This window comes from Hippocampus comes, unplaced genomic scaffold (genome assembly GCF_001891065.2).
Source record: "Hippocampus comes isolate QL1 unplaced genomic scaffold, H_comes_QL1_v1.1 scaffold151, whole genome shotgun sequence".
NCBI classification, from domain to species: domain Eukaryota; kingdom Metazoa; phylum Chordata; class Actinopteri; order Syngnathiformes; family Syngnathidae; genus Hippocampus; species Hippocampus comes.
Window position 1 is genome coordinate 1,001,105 of NW_017805591.1, and position 19,287 is coordinate 1,020,391.

The 19,287-nt window shown below is 42.3% G+C and overlaps 2 protein-coding genes across 5 annotated transcripts in view; both read right to left on the reverse strand.

Moving 5' to 3' along the window:
- LOC109522044 (atrial natriuretic peptide receptor 2-like) overlaps positions 1 to 4,743 on the reverse strand; it is an 18,559-nt gene extending 13,816 nt beyond the window's left edge. Inside the window, exons 1-7 of one of the 3 annotated variants that reach the window (XM_019880251.1) lie at positions 4,496 to 4,743; positions 3,838 to 3,928; positions 2,854 to 2,986; positions 1,590 to 1,713; positions 1,279 to 1,383; positions 431 to 533; positions 38 to 183 (exon numbers count right to left, since the gene is read on the reverse strand). In XM_019880251.1, the coding sequence (XP_019735810.1) occupies positions 38 to 183; positions 431 to 533; positions 1,279 to 1,383; positions 1,590 to 1,713; positions 2,854 to 2,986; positions 3,838 to 3,928; positions 4,496 to 4,540 (747 nt within the window). In that variant the 5' untranslated portion in view covers positions 4,541 to 4,743. The remainder of the gene's footprint in view (positions 1 to 37; positions 184 to 430; positions 534 to 1,278; positions 1,384 to 1,589; positions 1,714 to 2,853; positions 2,987 to 3,837; positions 3,929 to 4,495) is intronic. The other 2 variants (XM_019880248.1, XM_019880250.1) reach the window with 2 other exon arrangements.
- Positions 4,744 to 6,551: 1,808 nt separating this feature from the next.
- On the reverse strand, positions 6,552 to 16,601 carry lpar3 (lysophosphatidic acid receptor 3). Of its 2 annotated transcripts, XM_019880258.1 has the most exons (4): positions 15,775 to 16,601; positions 14,703 to 14,704; positions 13,196 to 13,942; positions 6,552 to 8,246 (listed from the first exon to the last, which is right to left on the reverse strand). In XM_019880258.1, exons 3-4 carry the CDS (start codon positions 13,935 to 13,937, stop codon positions 7,918 to 7,920), a joined length of 1,071 nt encoding a protein of 356 aa, XP_019735817.1. In that variant the 5' UTR covers positions 13,938 to 13,942; positions 14,703 to 14,704; positions 15,775 to 16,601; the 3' UTR covers positions 6,552 to 7,917. The 2 variants fall into 2 exon arrangements, with proteins under 2 accessions (XP_019735817.1, XP_019735816.1); XM_019880257.1 differs by lacking the exon at positions 14,703 to 14,704 and having other exon boundaries at positions 15,775 to 16,600.
- Between the last annotated feature and the right edge of the window lie 2,686 nt (positions 16,602 to 19,287).

The window sequence follows — 19,287 nt, forward strand, 5'->3', positions numbered from 1 at the left end:
CACACACACACACACACACACACACACACGCACTCACCACCATGGTTAGGATGAATCCGGCGCTGAAAAGTGCGACGGGGAGGCCGATGGACACCTTGATGGCCATGGACATGGGGCAGATGCCGCAGTCCGCAGGACAGTTGAGACAGTTCTCCTCCCCCTCACAGACATCGTCCCCACACACTGGAACATTTCAGACACATAGAAATCAATGAACAAGCTGAATCATTTGTATTATTGACAAGTTAATTACTCAACTGCGAGGCCAAGGGTTCCTTATATTCCTGTCGCCTTTCATTTCTTCATTTCTTTTCGTTTTAAAGAATGAAATGAATGAATAAAAGCTTTCCCTTTTGTGTATATATGATTTTATCTAGTCACGGCTGCAATGCAGAAGTATGAGCAAATGCGGAGCACAATGCGGACTGACCTTGAGCACTTATAACAAGCACTTTGGATTCCAATGCCGCGTGCATTTGTCCGATTTTGATATGAGCAATAACTGAAGTGACACCCACATGGATCAACACCACCTGCATAGAAATTGTGTCAATGTCGCATTTTTTCTTTGATATAGTGGACTCCCACATACCCATGGATTTGCATATTCACAGATTTTTATTTTATTTTAAAAAAATATATGTATTGTTATGTATATCTGCATATGTTATGTGTACAACTTAGCAATAACCAAAAGTGTTTTTAACTGAACATTACACTTTATTATCCACTACCAGAGTATGTCCATGAATTGCATGAAAGTACTACCGGTAATTACAATCTGCTGCCATCTGCTGTCAGGAGTGAAACATGTGAAAGTGTATCTATCTTTATACCTTTTATGGGTACAAATATTGTTAAAAACTAAATTTGAAAGAATTGCTTCTTATTAGATTTCTCTTGATCCATATTCAGAAAAAGTGTCTGTTTAAGGGTCCATCCGTTTTCGACAGCACTTGTCCAAACTCTGGTCACGGGTGAACTGCAGCTTATCGCAGTTGACGCTGGGCAAGAGGTGGGAACCTGGACCTGGACTGGTTGACAGACAATTGCTGGTGTCATATTGACAAACAACAATTCACGGTCATATTTAAACCTAAAGAAAATTGAGCCTTCATTGAACCTAACCTGCATACATTTGGAATGTACAAAACTGCACACGGCATGGCGAGAGCCGAGACTCCACCACGAGATCATCGTACTGCCTTCTGATAGGGTCTTCAAATATGATTCAAAAATAATTCAAGCACGATCCCCAAAACAGCCACGTATGCTCACCTTTGAGGTCCAGTATTTCTGGCTCATCTTGCCTGCTTTGGACACTGTATGAGTGACTATTTTGCCATCATCGGGAATCCACGGGCCGCAGATACCGCCTTGTTTCTGTAAAGCAACACCTCTCTCTTCTATCAGTTTTACTGAACAGTATTGATTGAACATTTTCAATTCCATTTTCTGATCAATGTTTTTGTAACTGTGCTGCCCTTGATAGATTATTTGATCAGCTCTAACATTAGCGCACGTGTGAAATACTTTGTAAAAGGACAACTGCATTTGGCGAGATGTCACTCGTGTTGCGCAACACTCACCATGAGGCCCAGAGGACACGAGTGGATGTTGGCGTGGTACACGCAACAGTTGAGTTCATTGGCATTGTTCCAGTTGGATGGGCACTCGTGATCATCACAGAACCGCTTCGCCTCTGCAGCGTCACTAGATGCAAAAGGGAGTATGGATACGAGTCGTGTCAATCATTGGGCTACCGTTCTTTTTAACTATAATCTTACAACACCAACCAGGAATTATTACGAACCCTCAAAACGAAAACAAATGCAATGTGGATTAACAGGATTGCTTTTTTTCTTTTTCCTGGTCACCTCTTGCTGAATATTTGTAGATGGCACAGTGAGCATATAAACTGGTTTATCTTGATTTCCATGCCAGTGCCAGTGCAAACCTCATTTTGTGTGTTTGGGAATTTGGCAGACCCCTCTAACCCTTGGTGGGCAGTCTGGCGTAAGAAGGGCCTTTACTTTGACATCTGCCAAGCACACCTGACATTCTGGTGACTGGAAATCGGCTAAACCTGACACCTGCTGGAAGCACGTCCAACTACTGGTGCGGGTAGTGTAACACGATGTCAGTGAATTTGATCAAGGTGCAGAAATACAGATTCTGTGCTCTGTGGACATTTGTCATGGATGTAGACAGTAGCATTCAAGGAACCTTCTGAATCTTTGCAGAAATCAATTTATATTATTTTTTAAAATTATATTTATATTTAATTTACAGAAAGCACTATTACCAACATCCCAGCTGTCTTCGGGCAGTAGGCGAGGAACACCCTGAACCGGGTGCCAGCCAATCGCAGGGCACACAGAAACGAACAAGCATTTGCGCTCACACTCACACCGAGGGACAATTTGGAGTGTTCAATCAGCCTGAGTTGCATGTTTTTGGAATGTGGGAGGAAACCGGAGGACCAGGAGAAAACCCACGCAGGCCCGTGGAGAACGTGCAAAGTCCACACGGGAAGGCCGGAGCTGGAATTGAATCCGGCGGGTACCTCTGCATTGTGTAGTCGAGGTGCTAACCACTCGACTACGGGGCCACTTCTTTTTACACTTATCATAATATTAATAAGTATGACCTGCCATGGCAATCACTTTCAACTTACACCAAAGTTATTTTGGTTAATTTAAGTTCCTTTACTTACAATAAATCCTTTAAGAAGAGCCCCAAATCCATGAGCTTAGCGATGTGCATTTGCGCGTGTGTGCATGCATGCATGCATGTGAACAATCAGGGCACGGCAGACATTCAAGATTCCGGATGTTTATGAAACTCACTCACCTGAACTGGAAAATCTTGTTACGGACAGCGTAGTCGTAGAAGGAATCTGAGGCCGTGACGGTGTATGAAACATTGAATTCCTCCCCGTTGGTGACTTTCTCCGGGGGGCGCTGCACCCAAGCCATCTCCAGACCTGAGCCGACAACAACACATATGCGTGTGACAAATACCCCCCCGCCCCCCCATTTACATTTCGTGAAGCCTCTTCACTGAATTCAAATTCTTTCTATAGTGTGCAGCTTTGCACTTGTAACCCTTCTCAGATGCTATTTTCGGAGGAACTCTGCACCCAAGTCGATGTGTGAACCACATGCAGTACTAAGGATGATGTACAAGAGTTTCATGGGTGGAGGTGTCATAACAGTTTTTATTTATTTATTTATTTTTATTTTTTTATAAAGTTGGTACACCGCTTCCGCAGATGTAAAGACATAATTACAGTAAATATTTGAATGAATATATAAGCATATACGGTATATGAATTCTGCTTAGCAACAAGTGTTGTTCATGTAGTTGAATAAAATGAAAGAGTAGAATGACAAAATACATTTTTAAAGCAAGCAAAGCAAACAGAAAAGCCAAAATGTGAAAAAAAATGTTTTGGGGGGGAAAAATACATTTTTTAGGTACTTTCTATTGTTGATGTTGCAGTAGCCTGTTAAGAATGTCATTTTTTCATTTTACCAGCAAGACATTAAAAGGTAACGTGTTAAAACCGCAAATGAGGATTATTCTCGATCAAAACTCTATTTCTAACCGGTACAAACGGAGCCACCTGTCGTACAATAACTACAGTTGCACCCAAAATTATTTACAAAGGTTAAAAAAAAAAGCTCACCACACCATATAAGTGGCAAATACTTTCAAAAGAAAATGCACATTCAGCAAATTATTTAAAGTGAGCTTTGAAACATTTTGAGTGCAACTGGACGTCACTGTCACAAAACACCAAACAAACAAAAACGGGTGATTAATAACACATACCACCACAGCTTATCATGTTGTAATCATTTGGATTGTTGCTGGGCCAGCAGTCATACTCCGTGTTGTCCAGATCATGCCAACAATGAACACCCTGCACAAATAATTTTATACAAGGGTATATATGTGTTTCAGCAGGAGACAGCAAGACATTATTATGCATTTTTATTGCCCGTCAGAGGGCAAGGAACCATATTTGGTTATTTAAATAAAAATGGAGGTAAGGTAATAGAACCATGGGAGGCAATGTTCCACACAACTCATTCAGTTCAGGGTCCCCCGAGGAGCTGAAGTTTATCCTTGCAGACATTGGTCAAAAGGCAGTTTACACCTTGGACTGATCTCCAGTCAATCATGGGCTACATGACAGAGACAGTCCTCCATTCACACTGTCACGAGTCGGCGTTCAACCCAGGTTGCATGCTCAAATGTATTTATTCCCCCCCTTAAAAGTTCATCACACCAAAGTCACCAAGAGTGAACTCGATGAATGACCTGCACACTGCAAACACACTGTTCCTATGAAATCATATTACACGAACAAGCTTGCTCTAATTTCACACAACAGCTAACATCTCATTTATTTTTTTCCATGTATATTTCCTCTACTAAACATTATTAAAATAGCTGAGACCACAAATCCTGCAGAGTGACGACTCACCAAAGAGAAGGTCAGGAAGAAGGATGCTGCTGTCCACAGAGCCATGACCAAGTCTGCAATCTCTATAGCTGACTGAAGGGAGTGATCTCACATGCGTCAGGGTCATGTGGTCGGGTCAAACAGGGGAGGCTCCTGTCACTGACATCTCCACCCACCTGGCAGGGGGGGCCACCATCTTTTCCAAGATAGAAGTGGTGCGCAGTGACCATCAGGTACTGGTCCAGCCGCAAGATGTGCCTAAGACAGTGGTCAACTCACACTCCCTTTTGAGTTGCAGAAAGCACCCGGGTCTCTTACTTGCCACCTGGCACTCCCAATGGCAGCATCAAATTGAGCTTTTTAAAATTCTTTTTTCACGAAGCTTTCTCAGGTGTAGGGTTCACCTATTTCTACAAAAATTGGGATGCATATGCAACAGACCATCAACTACAAAAAAAATGCATTATGGAGTTCTATGCTAAACTGAAAAAGTATGAGCTAAACTATTTTGGATGATTTATTTTATATTCAAGTGTCTCATCAGTCATTAAACTCCCCACACGTCACTAGTGGACGGGCATGACCTTCTCCACCCGCACCCACTCCTTGCATGTCCCCATTTATCCAATCAGACCAAGTGGCTCCCCAATCAGTATTCGGTCAGCAACGAGTTATGAAGTGTGTGTGTGTGTGTGTGTGTGTGTGTGTGTGTGTGTATAAGTGACTTCAATTGATTTGTCAATATTAATCAGCTTTAATCAGAACTAACATCATATTTATCTCTGGTAAACATGATTACAAGTCCATTTTTAATATGGGGTCTTTTTTTTTAAACACTGCCGAAGGAGGTTTATTTAATTCACTTCTAATTAATAGCAAATTAAGGTAGCACAACAGTTTAGAGAACGGGACAGGGGTGCCTTTTTTCCTACAGGGACCATTTGTATAACTTCCTCTGAGCACCATAACGATTAAAAAAAATGATGCTACTACTAATTGTTCATCATCAGAAATTATGGTTATTGTAGGTTGCGTTTTTCGGCTGCGCAGTGCCCTAGTGGTTGACATGTCTGCCTAACAGTAGAGGTCGAACATCAACATGAAGATCCATCATCTGAGATTTATTTATGTCCCTTTTTTCCCCCCATTTTTGACCCATTTCTTTTTTTAGTGTGAGATTAAAAGCAAACGGAAACACAGTGTCCCAGAAAATAGGCAAAATTCATTTCCCCCCTTCAGAGAATGCATGATTACAGGACAGCGGTAATATAAAGGCCTGCCATCACACACTTTGAAGTGTAGATGCCTCTGGCTTGGCAAAAATGCGAATGGCAGCGAACAGCGATGCTGGAAGCTGAGGATGAACAATCCTCACTCTTTTCAAGAACCGTCTTGTGAATGGAAACCACTTCACTTTCATGAGGTCTGAATTGAAAGCTGACTTTTTAACTAGTCAACTATGCAATCGCCCTTTCCAGCTGGTCCTCAAGGATGCATGTTCAGTTTAGAGGTTTAAAACAAAAGCGGTTTATATTATTTTATGGCCAGTTATCTCTTACAAGCACTTTGCAAGGAAAAACTAAAAGTTCAGAGAATACGTTTACAGATTTGGGGCACTTTGTTTAAACTGACATTCAATTTGGAGGCAGTTCAGTTAGTGTTGCTCCCTCTCAAGAGCTTATGGACCCACAGAGTGGAAGCAGAAGGTCACACAAAATTGACTGAGCACTCCAATAGATCAAGTGGCGGCGAGTGAGTGTAGGATCTCTCAAGGAGTGGAGGTTTATTGAAAAAAAAGAGATAGTGGCGGGGAATCGATTGTTCTAAATATCAATGCATTTTTGTTAAGTAACTCTGATTTGTCTCTTCTAGTTGTTTGGATGTTTGAGCACAACAGCGATTTTGGGAAAGGCGTGACAACGATTGCGTTTTGGCGTGCTCAAGGTTAAACCTTTCTACTGTCCTGTTTATCTTTTCGTGATCCCACCATTAAACAATGGTCCCCCACGTATATTGTTTCAAGGTTACAAAGGGCGCAAGAATGTGTCGTCATGCAGCACAAGAAGTCACGCTCAGGTACTTAAGGTGATTTTATATTTGTCTTTTATAAAACTCAAATCTCCAATATCAATTTCTCGAAAGACTCATGCATTCTGTGTGATGCACAATACATGAACAAGTAGACACAAAACACAAAATAGCGACAGTGAGGAAGATTGAACCGTCAGAGTCAGCGTCCGCAGGCTGAAGGCGCGTTTGTCAGTTATTTATAGCACAAGCGTCTGGGAAGGAGCGATGCAGCCTACGTCAGTCATATCCTCCTAACTTCCTGCAGGTAAACTATTGTGTGACGGACCTCCAGCAGGAATCCAGTGTGTTACGACATTTTTTTTTTTCCTCTTTGCAAGCCTCTTGCCTTTGTTTCAGCAGAGCAGCAGCAGCCATTAAAAGTAGCTGCAGCGGATGTGGGGAAATGCTACAGGGAAAACCAGTTTGCCTCAATCAGCAGCGCTAAGTTTGAGTGACTATTATCTTTATCCGCAGGCAGAGACTGCAAATGGACAAAAAAAAACAAGCTATCATCCAAACACTTGAAATTAATCCCCGAGACCCCCCCATCTTCGACACTCTTTGGGGAAAATACGACACTAGATTTGGTGCACTTGCGAAATCGAGCCAGATCTAAATATCCAAAGGTTTGCCTTTGCAAAGACAACAAATGTGTGGTTGGCGTTGACAGAGGTAATCATTTTAAAATGTGGACTTTTGTAAAGAAGTTTGTAGCTTGCCATCATCGCAGTAAAGCAGTGCGGCTCTGCAGGTGAACATATCGCAAGTGTACCTAATGTAGTGTCCAGAGAGTATGCATACATTACTTCTGTTTGCATATTGTTCAATTGGTTGCAGTATGTAATGTAAAAATGGCCGTTTGCAAAACTACAGTACTGTTAAGAAAATTGTCCTTAAATTGTCCTTAAAATGACGTACTCCGCACAATATCATGCTACCTCATATTGACCGAATAGACACAAACAAGACCGTAGCATCACCCTTGGTATGGTATATTATATACTTTTTGGGATATAAAACCGAAAAAAATTTACACCAAGGTGTCCTTGCTGTTTCTTTTCAGCCATAAATAACAACCAAAAAAGACTGCTTCCTCCATTTAGAGATCGTTTCCAAAATGATGAAATTCCGACGAGCGAAAACAAATGTATCATGTTGCTATGGCAACAGGATGTTTTGAGTGTTGTGTCTTCTCAGCGCCACAAAAACTCTGGCTTTTAACTGACACGGTGAGCCTGTGCTGATACTCCTCTCCAGACCAAATTTTCTTTGAAGATAAAGAACTGTTGACTCCAGTCTACGCATTATCTTCATGAAGGATTTCCATCTTAGAGTGAGCAGGCATTCCTCAAAGTTCAGAACAAATCCCACTCTCAGGTCTGGAAGATATCCTGGTCGGTGGTTTTTGTCTCTTCGGACGGAGGCGGGCTGTTGCCCGTGTCCTGGGTGGAGTTTAGCGGCCGGGTATTGGCTCGCGTTGAGCGCTGCCGCCGTGTCCCGTTGCCTATGCATCGCATGAGGTTCTTGAAGGTGGTCCACATTTCCTCGTCCTTATAGGAGTAAATGCACGGGTTCATGACAGAGTTTAGCACGGCCAGGAGAAGAAGCCAACGCTTGAGTTTCATGACGTTGCAGCTGGTGCAGTTGAGACCGTCCAGCAGCAGAACCACCAGGCCAGGAGTCCAGCAGATCACAAAGGCTCCTACAAAAACAATAAATGGATTAAGCAAACACCACAGTCTTTGGTGTGGGTTTTCAGATCAGCCTGCAGTCGAATACTTCCTTTGCTAAGCAAGCAGGTGGTTTGTTTGTTATCTCGTAATTCAGGAACAGGCAGTTCACCATTCAACCTCTTATTTTACCCCGACGACGACAGTGAGCACCTTCTCTAAGCTTTTAAACAACGCTGACATCAATTTGACAGAGATTTAATTTTCCATATAGTTGAGATTGATTCCAAAAATATTTGTCTCATCAAAAAGATTTTGATGCAAGGACTTCAATTCAAAACTGTCCGCCAAAATCTAATCCCTTTGACTGTGATGATTCCGAGAGCTGTTAGTCTGGTCAATTCATTGTGGATATAAACAAATGACATGCACATTCAAGTAAGGCTACAAAAATTAAATCAAAAACTGAAATACATTCAAAACAATCAATGTTAGGGCAACACGATGGCCAAATGATTAGCACGTCGGCCTCACAGTGCAGAGGTGCACGGTTCGATTCCGGCTTTGGCCTTCCTGTGTGGAATTTGCATGTTCTCCCTGTGCCTGCGTGGGTTTTCACCGGGTACTCCGGTCTCCTCCCGCATTCCAAAAACATGCATGGCAGGTTAATGGAACACTCTAAATTGTCCCAATGTGTGATTACGAGTGCGAATGGTTGTTCGTCTCTGTGTGCACTGCGATTGGCTGGCAAACCAGTTCGAGGTGTATCCCGCCTACTGCCCGAAGACAGCTGGAATAGGCACCAGCGTGCCCGCGACCCTCCCTTGACCATTTTTCCACACAGACTGAGGTTACCGCAGTTGCAAGTACCACTCCATGTGGAAATATGTTGGCACAATAGTGGTGAGGAAAGAGTTCATTCATGATAGCTCTGTCCAACTGGGACGATAAAGTGCCATGCATACCATAATAGAACATTTATGATCGTCAACACTAGGTAACGTATCAACAGTATGATAGCCAGTTGAGTAATGTAATCAGCCAACTCTACACTCTCGTTTCCCGACACCAGGCCAAGCCATGTATTTTAAAGCCATACATACTCTGTATCATGTATGTCAGAAGAAGTTGTTACATGAGTTGCAGCCCGACATTCGAGCAATGCATCCTCCAAATTATATTACGTTCAAGTAAAGATAAATTCAGAAGTGCAACAACTTTTTTTTTTTTTTTAGATGAAGAAAAAAGTTGGTGAAGCAGACACTGTTCCACATTTTCTAAGCGGGATAAATGCACCGAAAAACCGGGCGCAATTCAAGTAATTGTAAATGAGCACTGCTTGAATCTGCTACTCTTTGGCTAAAACGAGAACAAAATAGAGTCCATTCATGTTTATATATAGAGAAAAGCATCAAGCGCAACCAAGTTTAACTTTAAATGTTTCACTTTTTGGAACGATAACTACAAAGTCCACCTTAGCGCTGCGCGATGTGTTTTGAAGCCAAAGCACTATTAAAAGGCTCAAAGAATAAAAGCACTTTGGCTCTACACCCGACAGCCAATCTGCCTCAGAAAAAGCGAGTTCCAGCAATGCTCTGTTGATTTATTGTTGACTTTAAAGGTGCACATCGCCAGCTGTGTTGAGCTGTGCTTAGCCTGGCTGCGCTCCATGACGTGATTTTGCTTGTGTAGTGAAACCAGTTTGTATTTCCACATTAGAGGTAGTTTACACTCTTGTTTACGATTCTTAATGTGAGCACGATGAGGAAACGTGTGTTGATGAGACTTTTCCTACGTGGGATCGCCGCAGCGAGTCACTTGCATGGTTTGTTTCGCCCAGTTTTAACACCCTTTCTGATACTTGGCATTTTTGGGCAGGTACGAGGGTCCAATTCCAGTAGATCTATTCCTGTTGACAGTTACAGTGACGACACGGAAGTAAACAATAATACACACACAGGGCAATTAAATGTTACATAAGCTGGGTTGACTCTTTAGCCCATGGAGGGCATTTTAAATCATGTCGAGTTTGCATTGACGGGGTAAATCTAATTTGTGCATTTATGCTGAGCTTGCATTGGCAGACAAATGCCATACATTGGATTTTTATCCATTGATTCCGACCTGAACATTTTTTCCATTCCATGTGTTTTACGCCACCAGAGTGCATTTCAGAATTGTGCCACTTGAGATTAAAAAAAAAAAAAAAAAAAAAAAATCAAGATTGGGCCACTTGGACCATGCAGTTTAAATCCAGCCTAACATGCCTGGGCACACAACTGGGCTGCTAAAGGGATTTTTGGCACTTAGATGAAACCACAAGCTTCAACTTGTCTCCACCAGCAATGTGTCTTTACCTTCAGCATGTCTACAGACAAAACAAAGTGTTCACTGGGAGACAATCATGTTTTCCTATCATGGCTTGAACAACTTGCCCATTTTTAGACATTGTCTTTTAAAGTGTAAATTTCTGCCAATTGGGGGAGGAAAGGGGGGTGGCAGCTGCAGAACATGCTTGTAGATTTTCTATTCCTGACCCATGTTGGGGGACAAAAAAAACAAAAAACTAAATAGCATGTTAACTGGCATGATGTGTTAGAAAAGCAGGCCCAACACTTTCAGATACAATCCAATTATTTGTAGGCACAAGAATGACGGAGACCCAAACCAGCATCCGAGTCAGTGGAAGCAAAATCCAAAACCCTATTAGACAGACTGACTAAATCCCCATTTGCCTCTTACTCATGCTGATCGATTTTTTCTCGAATATCATGTGAAGTCATGCAGTATGTCTGCTCTCTGTACTGTCCCCGCCTAACGACAGATCAAAAACTTACGCAATCACTCATTCTAACTGGACCCAAAAAGCACACAGACGCCTCAGAACCGGTTTGTACAGTTTCCACTTCCACCCAGCCGACTAGAGCAAGAGTTAACAGTTTAACTGCCCGACATAAACCATCCCCTTGAACCCGGCTGTGGACTTTGCGTGACACCCTGTCACCTTGTCTGCAGTTCCACTCGCAGTCGTGCATTTGAACCGAAAGATCACATGAATGTGAAAGTAGGGAAACATTTGAATGCTGAGAGACTTTTCAAGGCTTGCAATACATATCGTAGCCAGAGGTAATGTGCACAGCGTATGTTTGTCTTATGTTTTCCTGTTTTTCATGGCTGGAGGGATGGGGGGGGACGCTCATTGAAGGGTGTGTGTTTGGTGGACAGAAACGTTGCACACGCAGAGGAGCGGAGTCCTTGTAGGATAAGATAACTACACAGCGGTTTGGAATACTTTGTGTACACATACAGTAATCGAACCATCTGGCTGGACAAACGGCGCGTGTAAACAAAGAACAATGACATATGATATCCAGCAATATTTTTTTTTTCATTTTTATTATCTGGGTGGAGTGAACTAATAAAAAACGTAACTAAAAGGCAAAGTGTTCCAGTCTGAGTTTCACCTCAATTCCTGGTTCGACGTTAAGTCACTTTTAGGAACAACCACTACAACGGAACATGTGAGGTTGACCATTATTTGTTCAGTTAAAATCTTGCCCATCAAAAGCATGGCATTCTAAACTCTTAATGTAATGTATGAATAAAAATAAGTTTAGGAATTATGAAACAAATATACATAATGTACACAGCAATACATCTATTCACCCTTTGATGATGCATGAGCGAAGCAGAATATTCAAGGAGAGGCAGGAAACATCGCAAATGTGTTGTTTGTTCTCCCATATTGTTCTGAGCAGCAAGGATAACCAGGACAGAGATGTTGCTTTCGTACCTATGTAACCGCTATGTCATGTACCATTTCGGCCCCTATGGTCAGTATAAGCACTTTTTTTTTCTTTGTGATTCCATAAGAAAACAAAAAAAGGCACACAAAACTAAAGCACTGAAGTTAAACAAACCCGATCTCTTTGCTGATGATAACGGTTTGTCCAATGAGTTTTGTGCTACTTTATAAATCCACCCATCCATTTTCTAATCCGTTTATCCTCACAAGGGTCGCGGGCATGCTGGAGCCTATCCCAGCTGTCTTCGGGCAGGAGGCAGGGGAAACCCTGAACTGGTTGCCAGCCAATCGCAGGGCACACAGAGACGAACAACCATCCGTGCTCACAATCACACCTTGGGACAATTTCGAGTGCTCCATTAACCTGCCACGTGTGTTTTCGGAATGTGGGAGGAAACCGGAGTACCCGGTGAAAACCCACGCAGGCACGGGGAGAACATGCAAATTCCACACAGGAAGGCCGGAGCCAGAATCGAACTACTTTAAAAGTGTATTTTTTAATTGTGGTTGGAATACATAACCAACGATATAGTGTTCTGACGTAAGAGCTCCGTATTTAATTTTAGTGTTGATAATATTTAGTAGGTGTTGAACTTATTTATCAAAGTGAATGTTGATAATCTGTGATAATTTAACTTCTGGTCGTCTCTAATTTCATTTTTTTCTTTTTTTAAATAAAAGGAAGTGGTAATGGATACTCTGACTCAATTGAGGGAGAGAGTGTTGCAAATCACCCACGCAACAAAGAACATAATCAACTAATCCAACTGGCTTGTCTGTGATAAAAATACCGGAGAAGAAAAGGAAGTTTCAAGCTTCTTAAGTTTTCTAAAAGACATTAGTAGTCCAATTGCCAACTATCACGTTGAAGCTGTTGAGTTTTTGAGATACTTAATTTCCCCAACTCATTGTGCATCATAAACATGTGCTCTGTTGTTAACCACAAATAGTTTGGCCTGTCCCTCAGAAAACATATCCATACAGAGTGTATCTGCCATAATCAAAAAGCCAAAAGTCGAAATTTTTTGTTGCTCACGATGCAGGGAGTCCTTGTTATCAGGAAGTTACTCAGCAATGACCGCATTTCCCATAATCTAGGGTTATTTAGAAACCCTACAGATGGACATAGAAGAACACAACAGGAATCATAACAAAAGGGGCAAGAGTAGTATTTACCTAGCACCACCATGACTGTTTTGATGAGCTTGATGGGTGTCCTCTTGCGGTTAATGGAGCCACTGGTGTGCGGCGTGAGCAACGACGTCTTCTTCTTGACGTAGGCGTAGATCCTCATATAAATGGCCACCATCACCAGAAATACCACCAGGTTCGACACAGACCAAAAGACCAGGTAGCCCCTGCTGAAAATGGGGGCCAGCTGGGAACAGTCGTTCAGGTTGCAGATGCAGTGCCAGCCCAGACTGGGCACGGCGCCCATGAGGATGGAGATGCCCCACACCAGCACGATGAGCAGGGTCACCCTCCTTTTCGTAAGGTTGCTGTGGACTTTAAAGTTCATGATGGAGATGTAACGCTCCAGCGCGATGACGAGCAGGTTGGCCAGCGAGGCAGACAGGCTGATGTCCAGAAGACCTTGGCGGATAAAGTATCCTTTCACTGTCAGTCTCCGCGAGACCTCACCCGTGTTGAACATGAGGTACACGTACGCGATGCCCGCCAGGAAGTCTGAGGCAGCGAGGTTGGAGAGGAGATAGTAAAACGGGTAGTGGAACCTCTTGTTCGTAATGACCGCTGCGATGACCATGGCGTTGGAGAGCAGGATGAAACAGCAAAAGAGCGAGCCCACCACTTGGACGAGAATGAGCTGGGTCTTGTCCCATTTATCGTCAGCGCCGCTGTTGTTATAGAAAAAGCTCATGGGCTCGTCGTAATGGCAGGTGAGGTTTTGCCGCGCCATTTTTTCTACACAAAACAAAACAATGTTAAAATTTGATATTTAGTTGTACTGTGAAAATAATTCAGTCAAATACAATTCTTTATTCCAGTGCATGAAGGTCAGATTAAAAAAGAAACCGTGAAAAGCTGCATTGAAAAAAACAATTTTAAATGAAAGTTGATCTAATTTTACAGCTTTCATTCATTCCATGACCCCACTTGGCACTCGCTCTTTTCTCAAATCATCATCCCCATTGAAATTAGCAGAAACGCTATTGAGTCATTACTGCCGAGCAAAAAAAAAAACAAAACAAAAAAAAAAACAATTTTTGTCATGTGTTTTTAAATAAATAGTTTGTACATCATAATTATTTCATTGAATTGTGCGGCTCCTTCAAGTGTGCGTCATGATATACATGGAGACAACAGTAAGCTGGAGGCAGAGCTGTTTTTCTACAGCAGAAAAAGAATATGCGCCAATGAGTAGTTATATTGTTTGCCTACTTGTGTTACTCCACCATTTGTGTTCAAATATCTTCAACTGGGAGTGGCATTAGCTGCTCAAAGCCTCTTTTTGAATAATTCTTCACTATCTGTCAAACCGCTTGTTGTGAGGTGAATTGGGTTGAGTTCACTGGCACTAAAGAGCGCTTGTATCACAAATTTGTGCTTGTAATTAAAAAAAAATTAAATCTTTGCTCTCTACCTCTACGCTCCACTGTACTGTACAGCATCCTTAGTGTAATACCCTCACATGTGGAAAGCAGAGCCACAGTCACCGAAGCACTTCTCAGCCATTGAACATCAGGGGAAAAGTAAAAGAAAACTACAATAGGCACACTCACGCAGGGGCTTGCCACAGTTCATGCCCAGACAATCAAACGCAGACTCACGAGCCACCCCAGCAGGCCCTACCCCTTAAAGCGACATGCATCTACGAATTTTTGCTAGCAGGTGTCTTCAAATGCAATGTGATGCAAACAAATGCTCAAAATGGCTTGGTATACAGCTTTTTGAGCATATTTCAATACTGGATGAAGAATAAATTATGAAAGCACTGAATAGGAAGTCGTTTGAGCATTTATTTGACAGGCTACTATTTGTGAGTGCAAAGATGGTACTCCGTAGTACATTGCATGGACCTTAAGATGGGTATCAAAGATATGGAATTAATGCTGGGGATCGCTGATGGTGGAGTGGTACACTCGCCTGACTTGTGTGCAGGGAGCGTGGGATCGGTTCCCACGAAGTGACAGTGGTGATGTGGGTGTGAATGGTTGTTTTTCTCTATATGTGCCCTGCCACTGACTGGTGACCAGTTCAGGGGGTAGTCTGCCTTCCGCCCAAAGTCAGCTGGGATAGATTCCAGCAACTCCTTTTGACCCTCTTCAGGATAAGCGGTGTTGAAAATGCATGGATGGAATTAATGATCAAACGGCTAGCCATAAATGCATGCAGGTGACTGTTGGAAGACGATAGGTCCAGCAAATATCACTGTTGTCTGTGGTTCCTTTGCTAGTTATGGATATTTAACCTGAGAAGCAGAGGAAGTCAGTTACAAATTCACTATTTCTTTTTTGTGTGTCTTTTTTCCAAGCAATACGTCATGGTCAAAACATTACATACATTGCATTTGACACGCACACAAAAAAAAAAAAAATCTTCAGGTCAATAGTGTCTAAAGTATATTTTTGTCCAAACAAGTTCGATCAAACTTTACAAACTGTTGTGCTCGGCTTGTCAACTGGAACAAAAGTAGCGCTGAGTCGAGAATAGTGGAGCGGGGTGGAATGGAGTGTCGCCACAAGAGTATAGGGAGAAAAAAAAAGGAAAGAAAAAAGTCAGCAAGGTGAGCTTACCTCAGGTAAACGGCTGCGTCACGACACTGAGAGAACGGGTAAATTCCTCCCCGAGGACGAGACCATTTCCCCGCTCCAGTGGCTCGAGGCTTGCGCCCACGCAGCCGTGGACGGAGGGAGGCGACAACAGCAAGTTAGTAGAGCCAAGTGAAGACAGACAGCGAGAGAGAGATTGAGCGCCCTGACTGAGCCTTCGACCAGATGACGCAGAGGGCGTGTGCGCGCCGGCGACAGAACTGAATTCCTCCGCGCCCGAAACCTTAACAATGCGCGTGCGCACACTTTCCCCGATTTACCGGTAATTGTTTATTAAAACTCACATACCTTACAGCGGAGGTGGCAAATATACTCACATTCAGTATTCGGGTGCGTCGTTGAGGGTATTCTGTCCCCTTTCGCTTACAGACATTAAAACTATTTAATTCCTTTTGGCTAGAGTATACCTATGTTGGATTACGTTTTCCCGAGCTGCCTACCAATGGCCGCATCAAGACTAGACAAATTTAGTGAATTATTCAAACCAGCCTCCAAGGGGCAAAAGAAACGTGCACGTCCACTGGCAAAATACTTGTGTACACGTTGATAACGCAACCAATTTATGCCATATTAACAGCCACGTAAACAGGATTTTTTTTTTCCCGGGCTGGTGCTCAAGTAAAAAAAAAGGGCACCCATCGCCAAAATTATTCAAAAGATTAAGAAAAACGCCGCAGGAAATAGTTTCTTGTGTTTTCACAACCAAGACAGTCAATAATAAAACTATTGCATAAAAAGTCTACACACCACTGTTGAACTATCAGGTTTTGTTTTATGGGGTGAGTGTGGGGCCAAGATAAATAATTTCAAAACGTTTTAAAATTACAGTGAGTCACTGTAATTTTAAAAAGTGACCTATAACTTGTACAACTCAATGAAAGAAAAAAAAAACTGCCACTATTTAAAGTGCCCCTGATTAACCCAAGACAAAGTTCAGCTGTGGTGGCAGCAGGTTTTACTTGAGATTTTTGTCATCACACACTATTTTCCGCACAGAGCCCCCACAGCATCAGGGGGATTTCATAGGTCAAATGTACAGGGGACAAAAGAATTTTCAATTAAAATTATCACTAACGGAACACAGTGAAGATAGTGACATTTCCAATAACTGGATGTCCCTCCATTGATGAAAAGAAACCTAGCAGCCAAGAGGCTGTTTAGGACATGTGACAACAGTCTCCGGTCTTATTCATATGTTTGTGATAAGTGGTAGGGTGGCAAGAGTGAAGCCTTATCTAACAAAGAAAAAATGAACTCAATATGCTCCATTGACTAAAACAATGCAAAATCTAGGCCTGTTTAGTTGAACACGAAGCTAAAATACTCACAGCAAACCATGACTTCTGTTGGCAATGGGTAGACGACAAATCTGGATTGGACCTAAATTTTCAGGAAAAATACACTTCAAAAGTTACACAACTGTGATGTGGGGCGGGGAAACATTGTGATGATGAACGGAACTTGTGACATTGTCACTGTGACAAAGTGTTAAACATGTCTCTGGCCTGTCGGTGAAACTCAAGTTGACGAACAATAAAATGAATGAACAGAATGTAGACCAGGATGTGGTTTTGGTCGATGTCAAGAGACTCACCTCCCAAGTCCAACCAGTAATATCCCCCTATTAGACACTGCACCACAGTTGCACTTCAGATTGTTATAATGACAAAGCGTTTTCTGATCTGAAATCTCCTCCCACATAAATCTGTAAAAAGGGTTGACTGGTACCAAAATTCGACCGGGGAATATTCTTCGTCGGGGGCCGGAGAAACTGGGTAAGGGGATTCTGGGTTCGGACGGCGGCCGTCACATGCCTAAACGTAATAAATCAGGTGGGTGGAAGTTACACTGCAAAAAGTTAATCGGCGATGGGGGGCCGACGTCTTTGCACCCCTGAACCACTAATCCTAGAACCGCCACTGGAACAGACTGAAGTAACACTAACCTGTACATCCTACAAAAACTCAGCGGTGCAGCTCTGCTTAACTTTTAGCTTTGATGTCATATACGGTAGTTAAGTGGCCGGACTCAGTTGCTTAAAAGGTAATGAGAGTTTTACGGTTGTGGACATGCAGGCATTTCACAGACCCAACTCTTTTTAAATTTCCATAATATTTTGTATATCTTTCACAAGGATTTCATGATGGTAAAAGTTTGACATTGGAACAGCTTCATTTAATCTCAATTATCTTTCTGACTGTGTGGAGATTTGTGACTCATCAAATTAGTCAAGTTGAAGGAAATGACAGTGGAATGAAGCCAAATTGTCTTTTCGTCCAGAGACATTTAGCAAGCGTGCTAATTTCATTTCAGTCAGCTGATTTGGAAAGATCCTCATTAAAATGAGATTTCAACGACAAAGCTGCTTGCTCCAAAAAGGATCCTTGATGGACACTCATTAGGCTGCACCATTAAACAACTAAATGTAACGGAGGCGGTACTTCCTTCCACTCAATTGAATGAAGACAGTTGCAGCTGCTGTCCGTGACATAAGAGGGAGCGGTGGAAAAAGGATGATTTCAAAACATCAACATTAAAAATATTGTTAATACACAACTGTACTGGAATATTCACAAAGTGGAATAATGTCAATTCTGAAGTAAACAACCTGATTTGTAGTTTAGCCAAGCATGCCGTACATAATTAAATTGAGGGTATACTGAATAAAAACATTTAGAGAACCTTTCTAGGAGGAGGTGGGGGCATTCCGACTGTATAGCTTCTAATCAGCAATCTCTGGGTGTGTCTGCAAAGCTCCCAGCAACTAATTTCAATGTTGTCAGAGCAGAGGAGCCCACGCCAAACCTCAGAGCGGAGGGAACTCCATTACGTGGCTCGCTGATGACAGGAATGGGCTCATCGGATGAGCGGAAAAGTGCACTTTCTGATAAAATTTGTGTTTCGCTGTAGCAGCTGAGTGTAAGCACACTAACTCAAAAGGCGCAATCTGATTTTTAAGACTCCTTTGCAAACTGATAATCAACTGCACAATGCTTAGCAGGAGGTGACTCACCAAGCAAGTCAGATTACATTTTCCCAAGTCTTCCTTAATTCAGCTTCATTCGTTTTATAAAGGGAGCCACTTATTGCAAAGTAGAAGATAAGGCGAGTTGCGGTTCAGTCAAACTTAGTTCTTTAAAATAAGTGCACTCAAAGCAAATCTGGTTTCATATTGTGTTAAATTATTCAAGCATTACAGAAACAACCACATGTAATGTATCCGTTTCAGTGATGAGAGGAGCAAACATGATTGCAGATTGACTAGCGGTCACATTACAAACCAAATCAAATTGAAGACTAATCCATCCTTAAAGGATTGCATTTGTAAAACTCGATAGTGGTCAAACTCTATTATGGTAATAGAGTAGAACGAAAGATGAGAATTGTGGAGCGAAAGACCGGCTTAAAAAAAAAGGGCATGGTTCTGCGCAGTCTGATAGCATCTAGAAACAACATCCTCGTACAGTATAACTCTAT

Excerpts from the sequence above, each read along its gene's own strand:
- lpar3 (XM_019880258.1), bottom strand. The coding sequence starts at position 13,937 with ATGGCGCGGCAAAACCTCACCTGCCATTACGACGAGCCCATGAGCTTT. Across the intron at positions 8,247-13,195 it reads AACAGTCATGGTGGTGCTAG|GAGCCTTTGTGATCTGCTGG; the intron begins GTAAATACTACT and ends TTGTTTTTGTAG.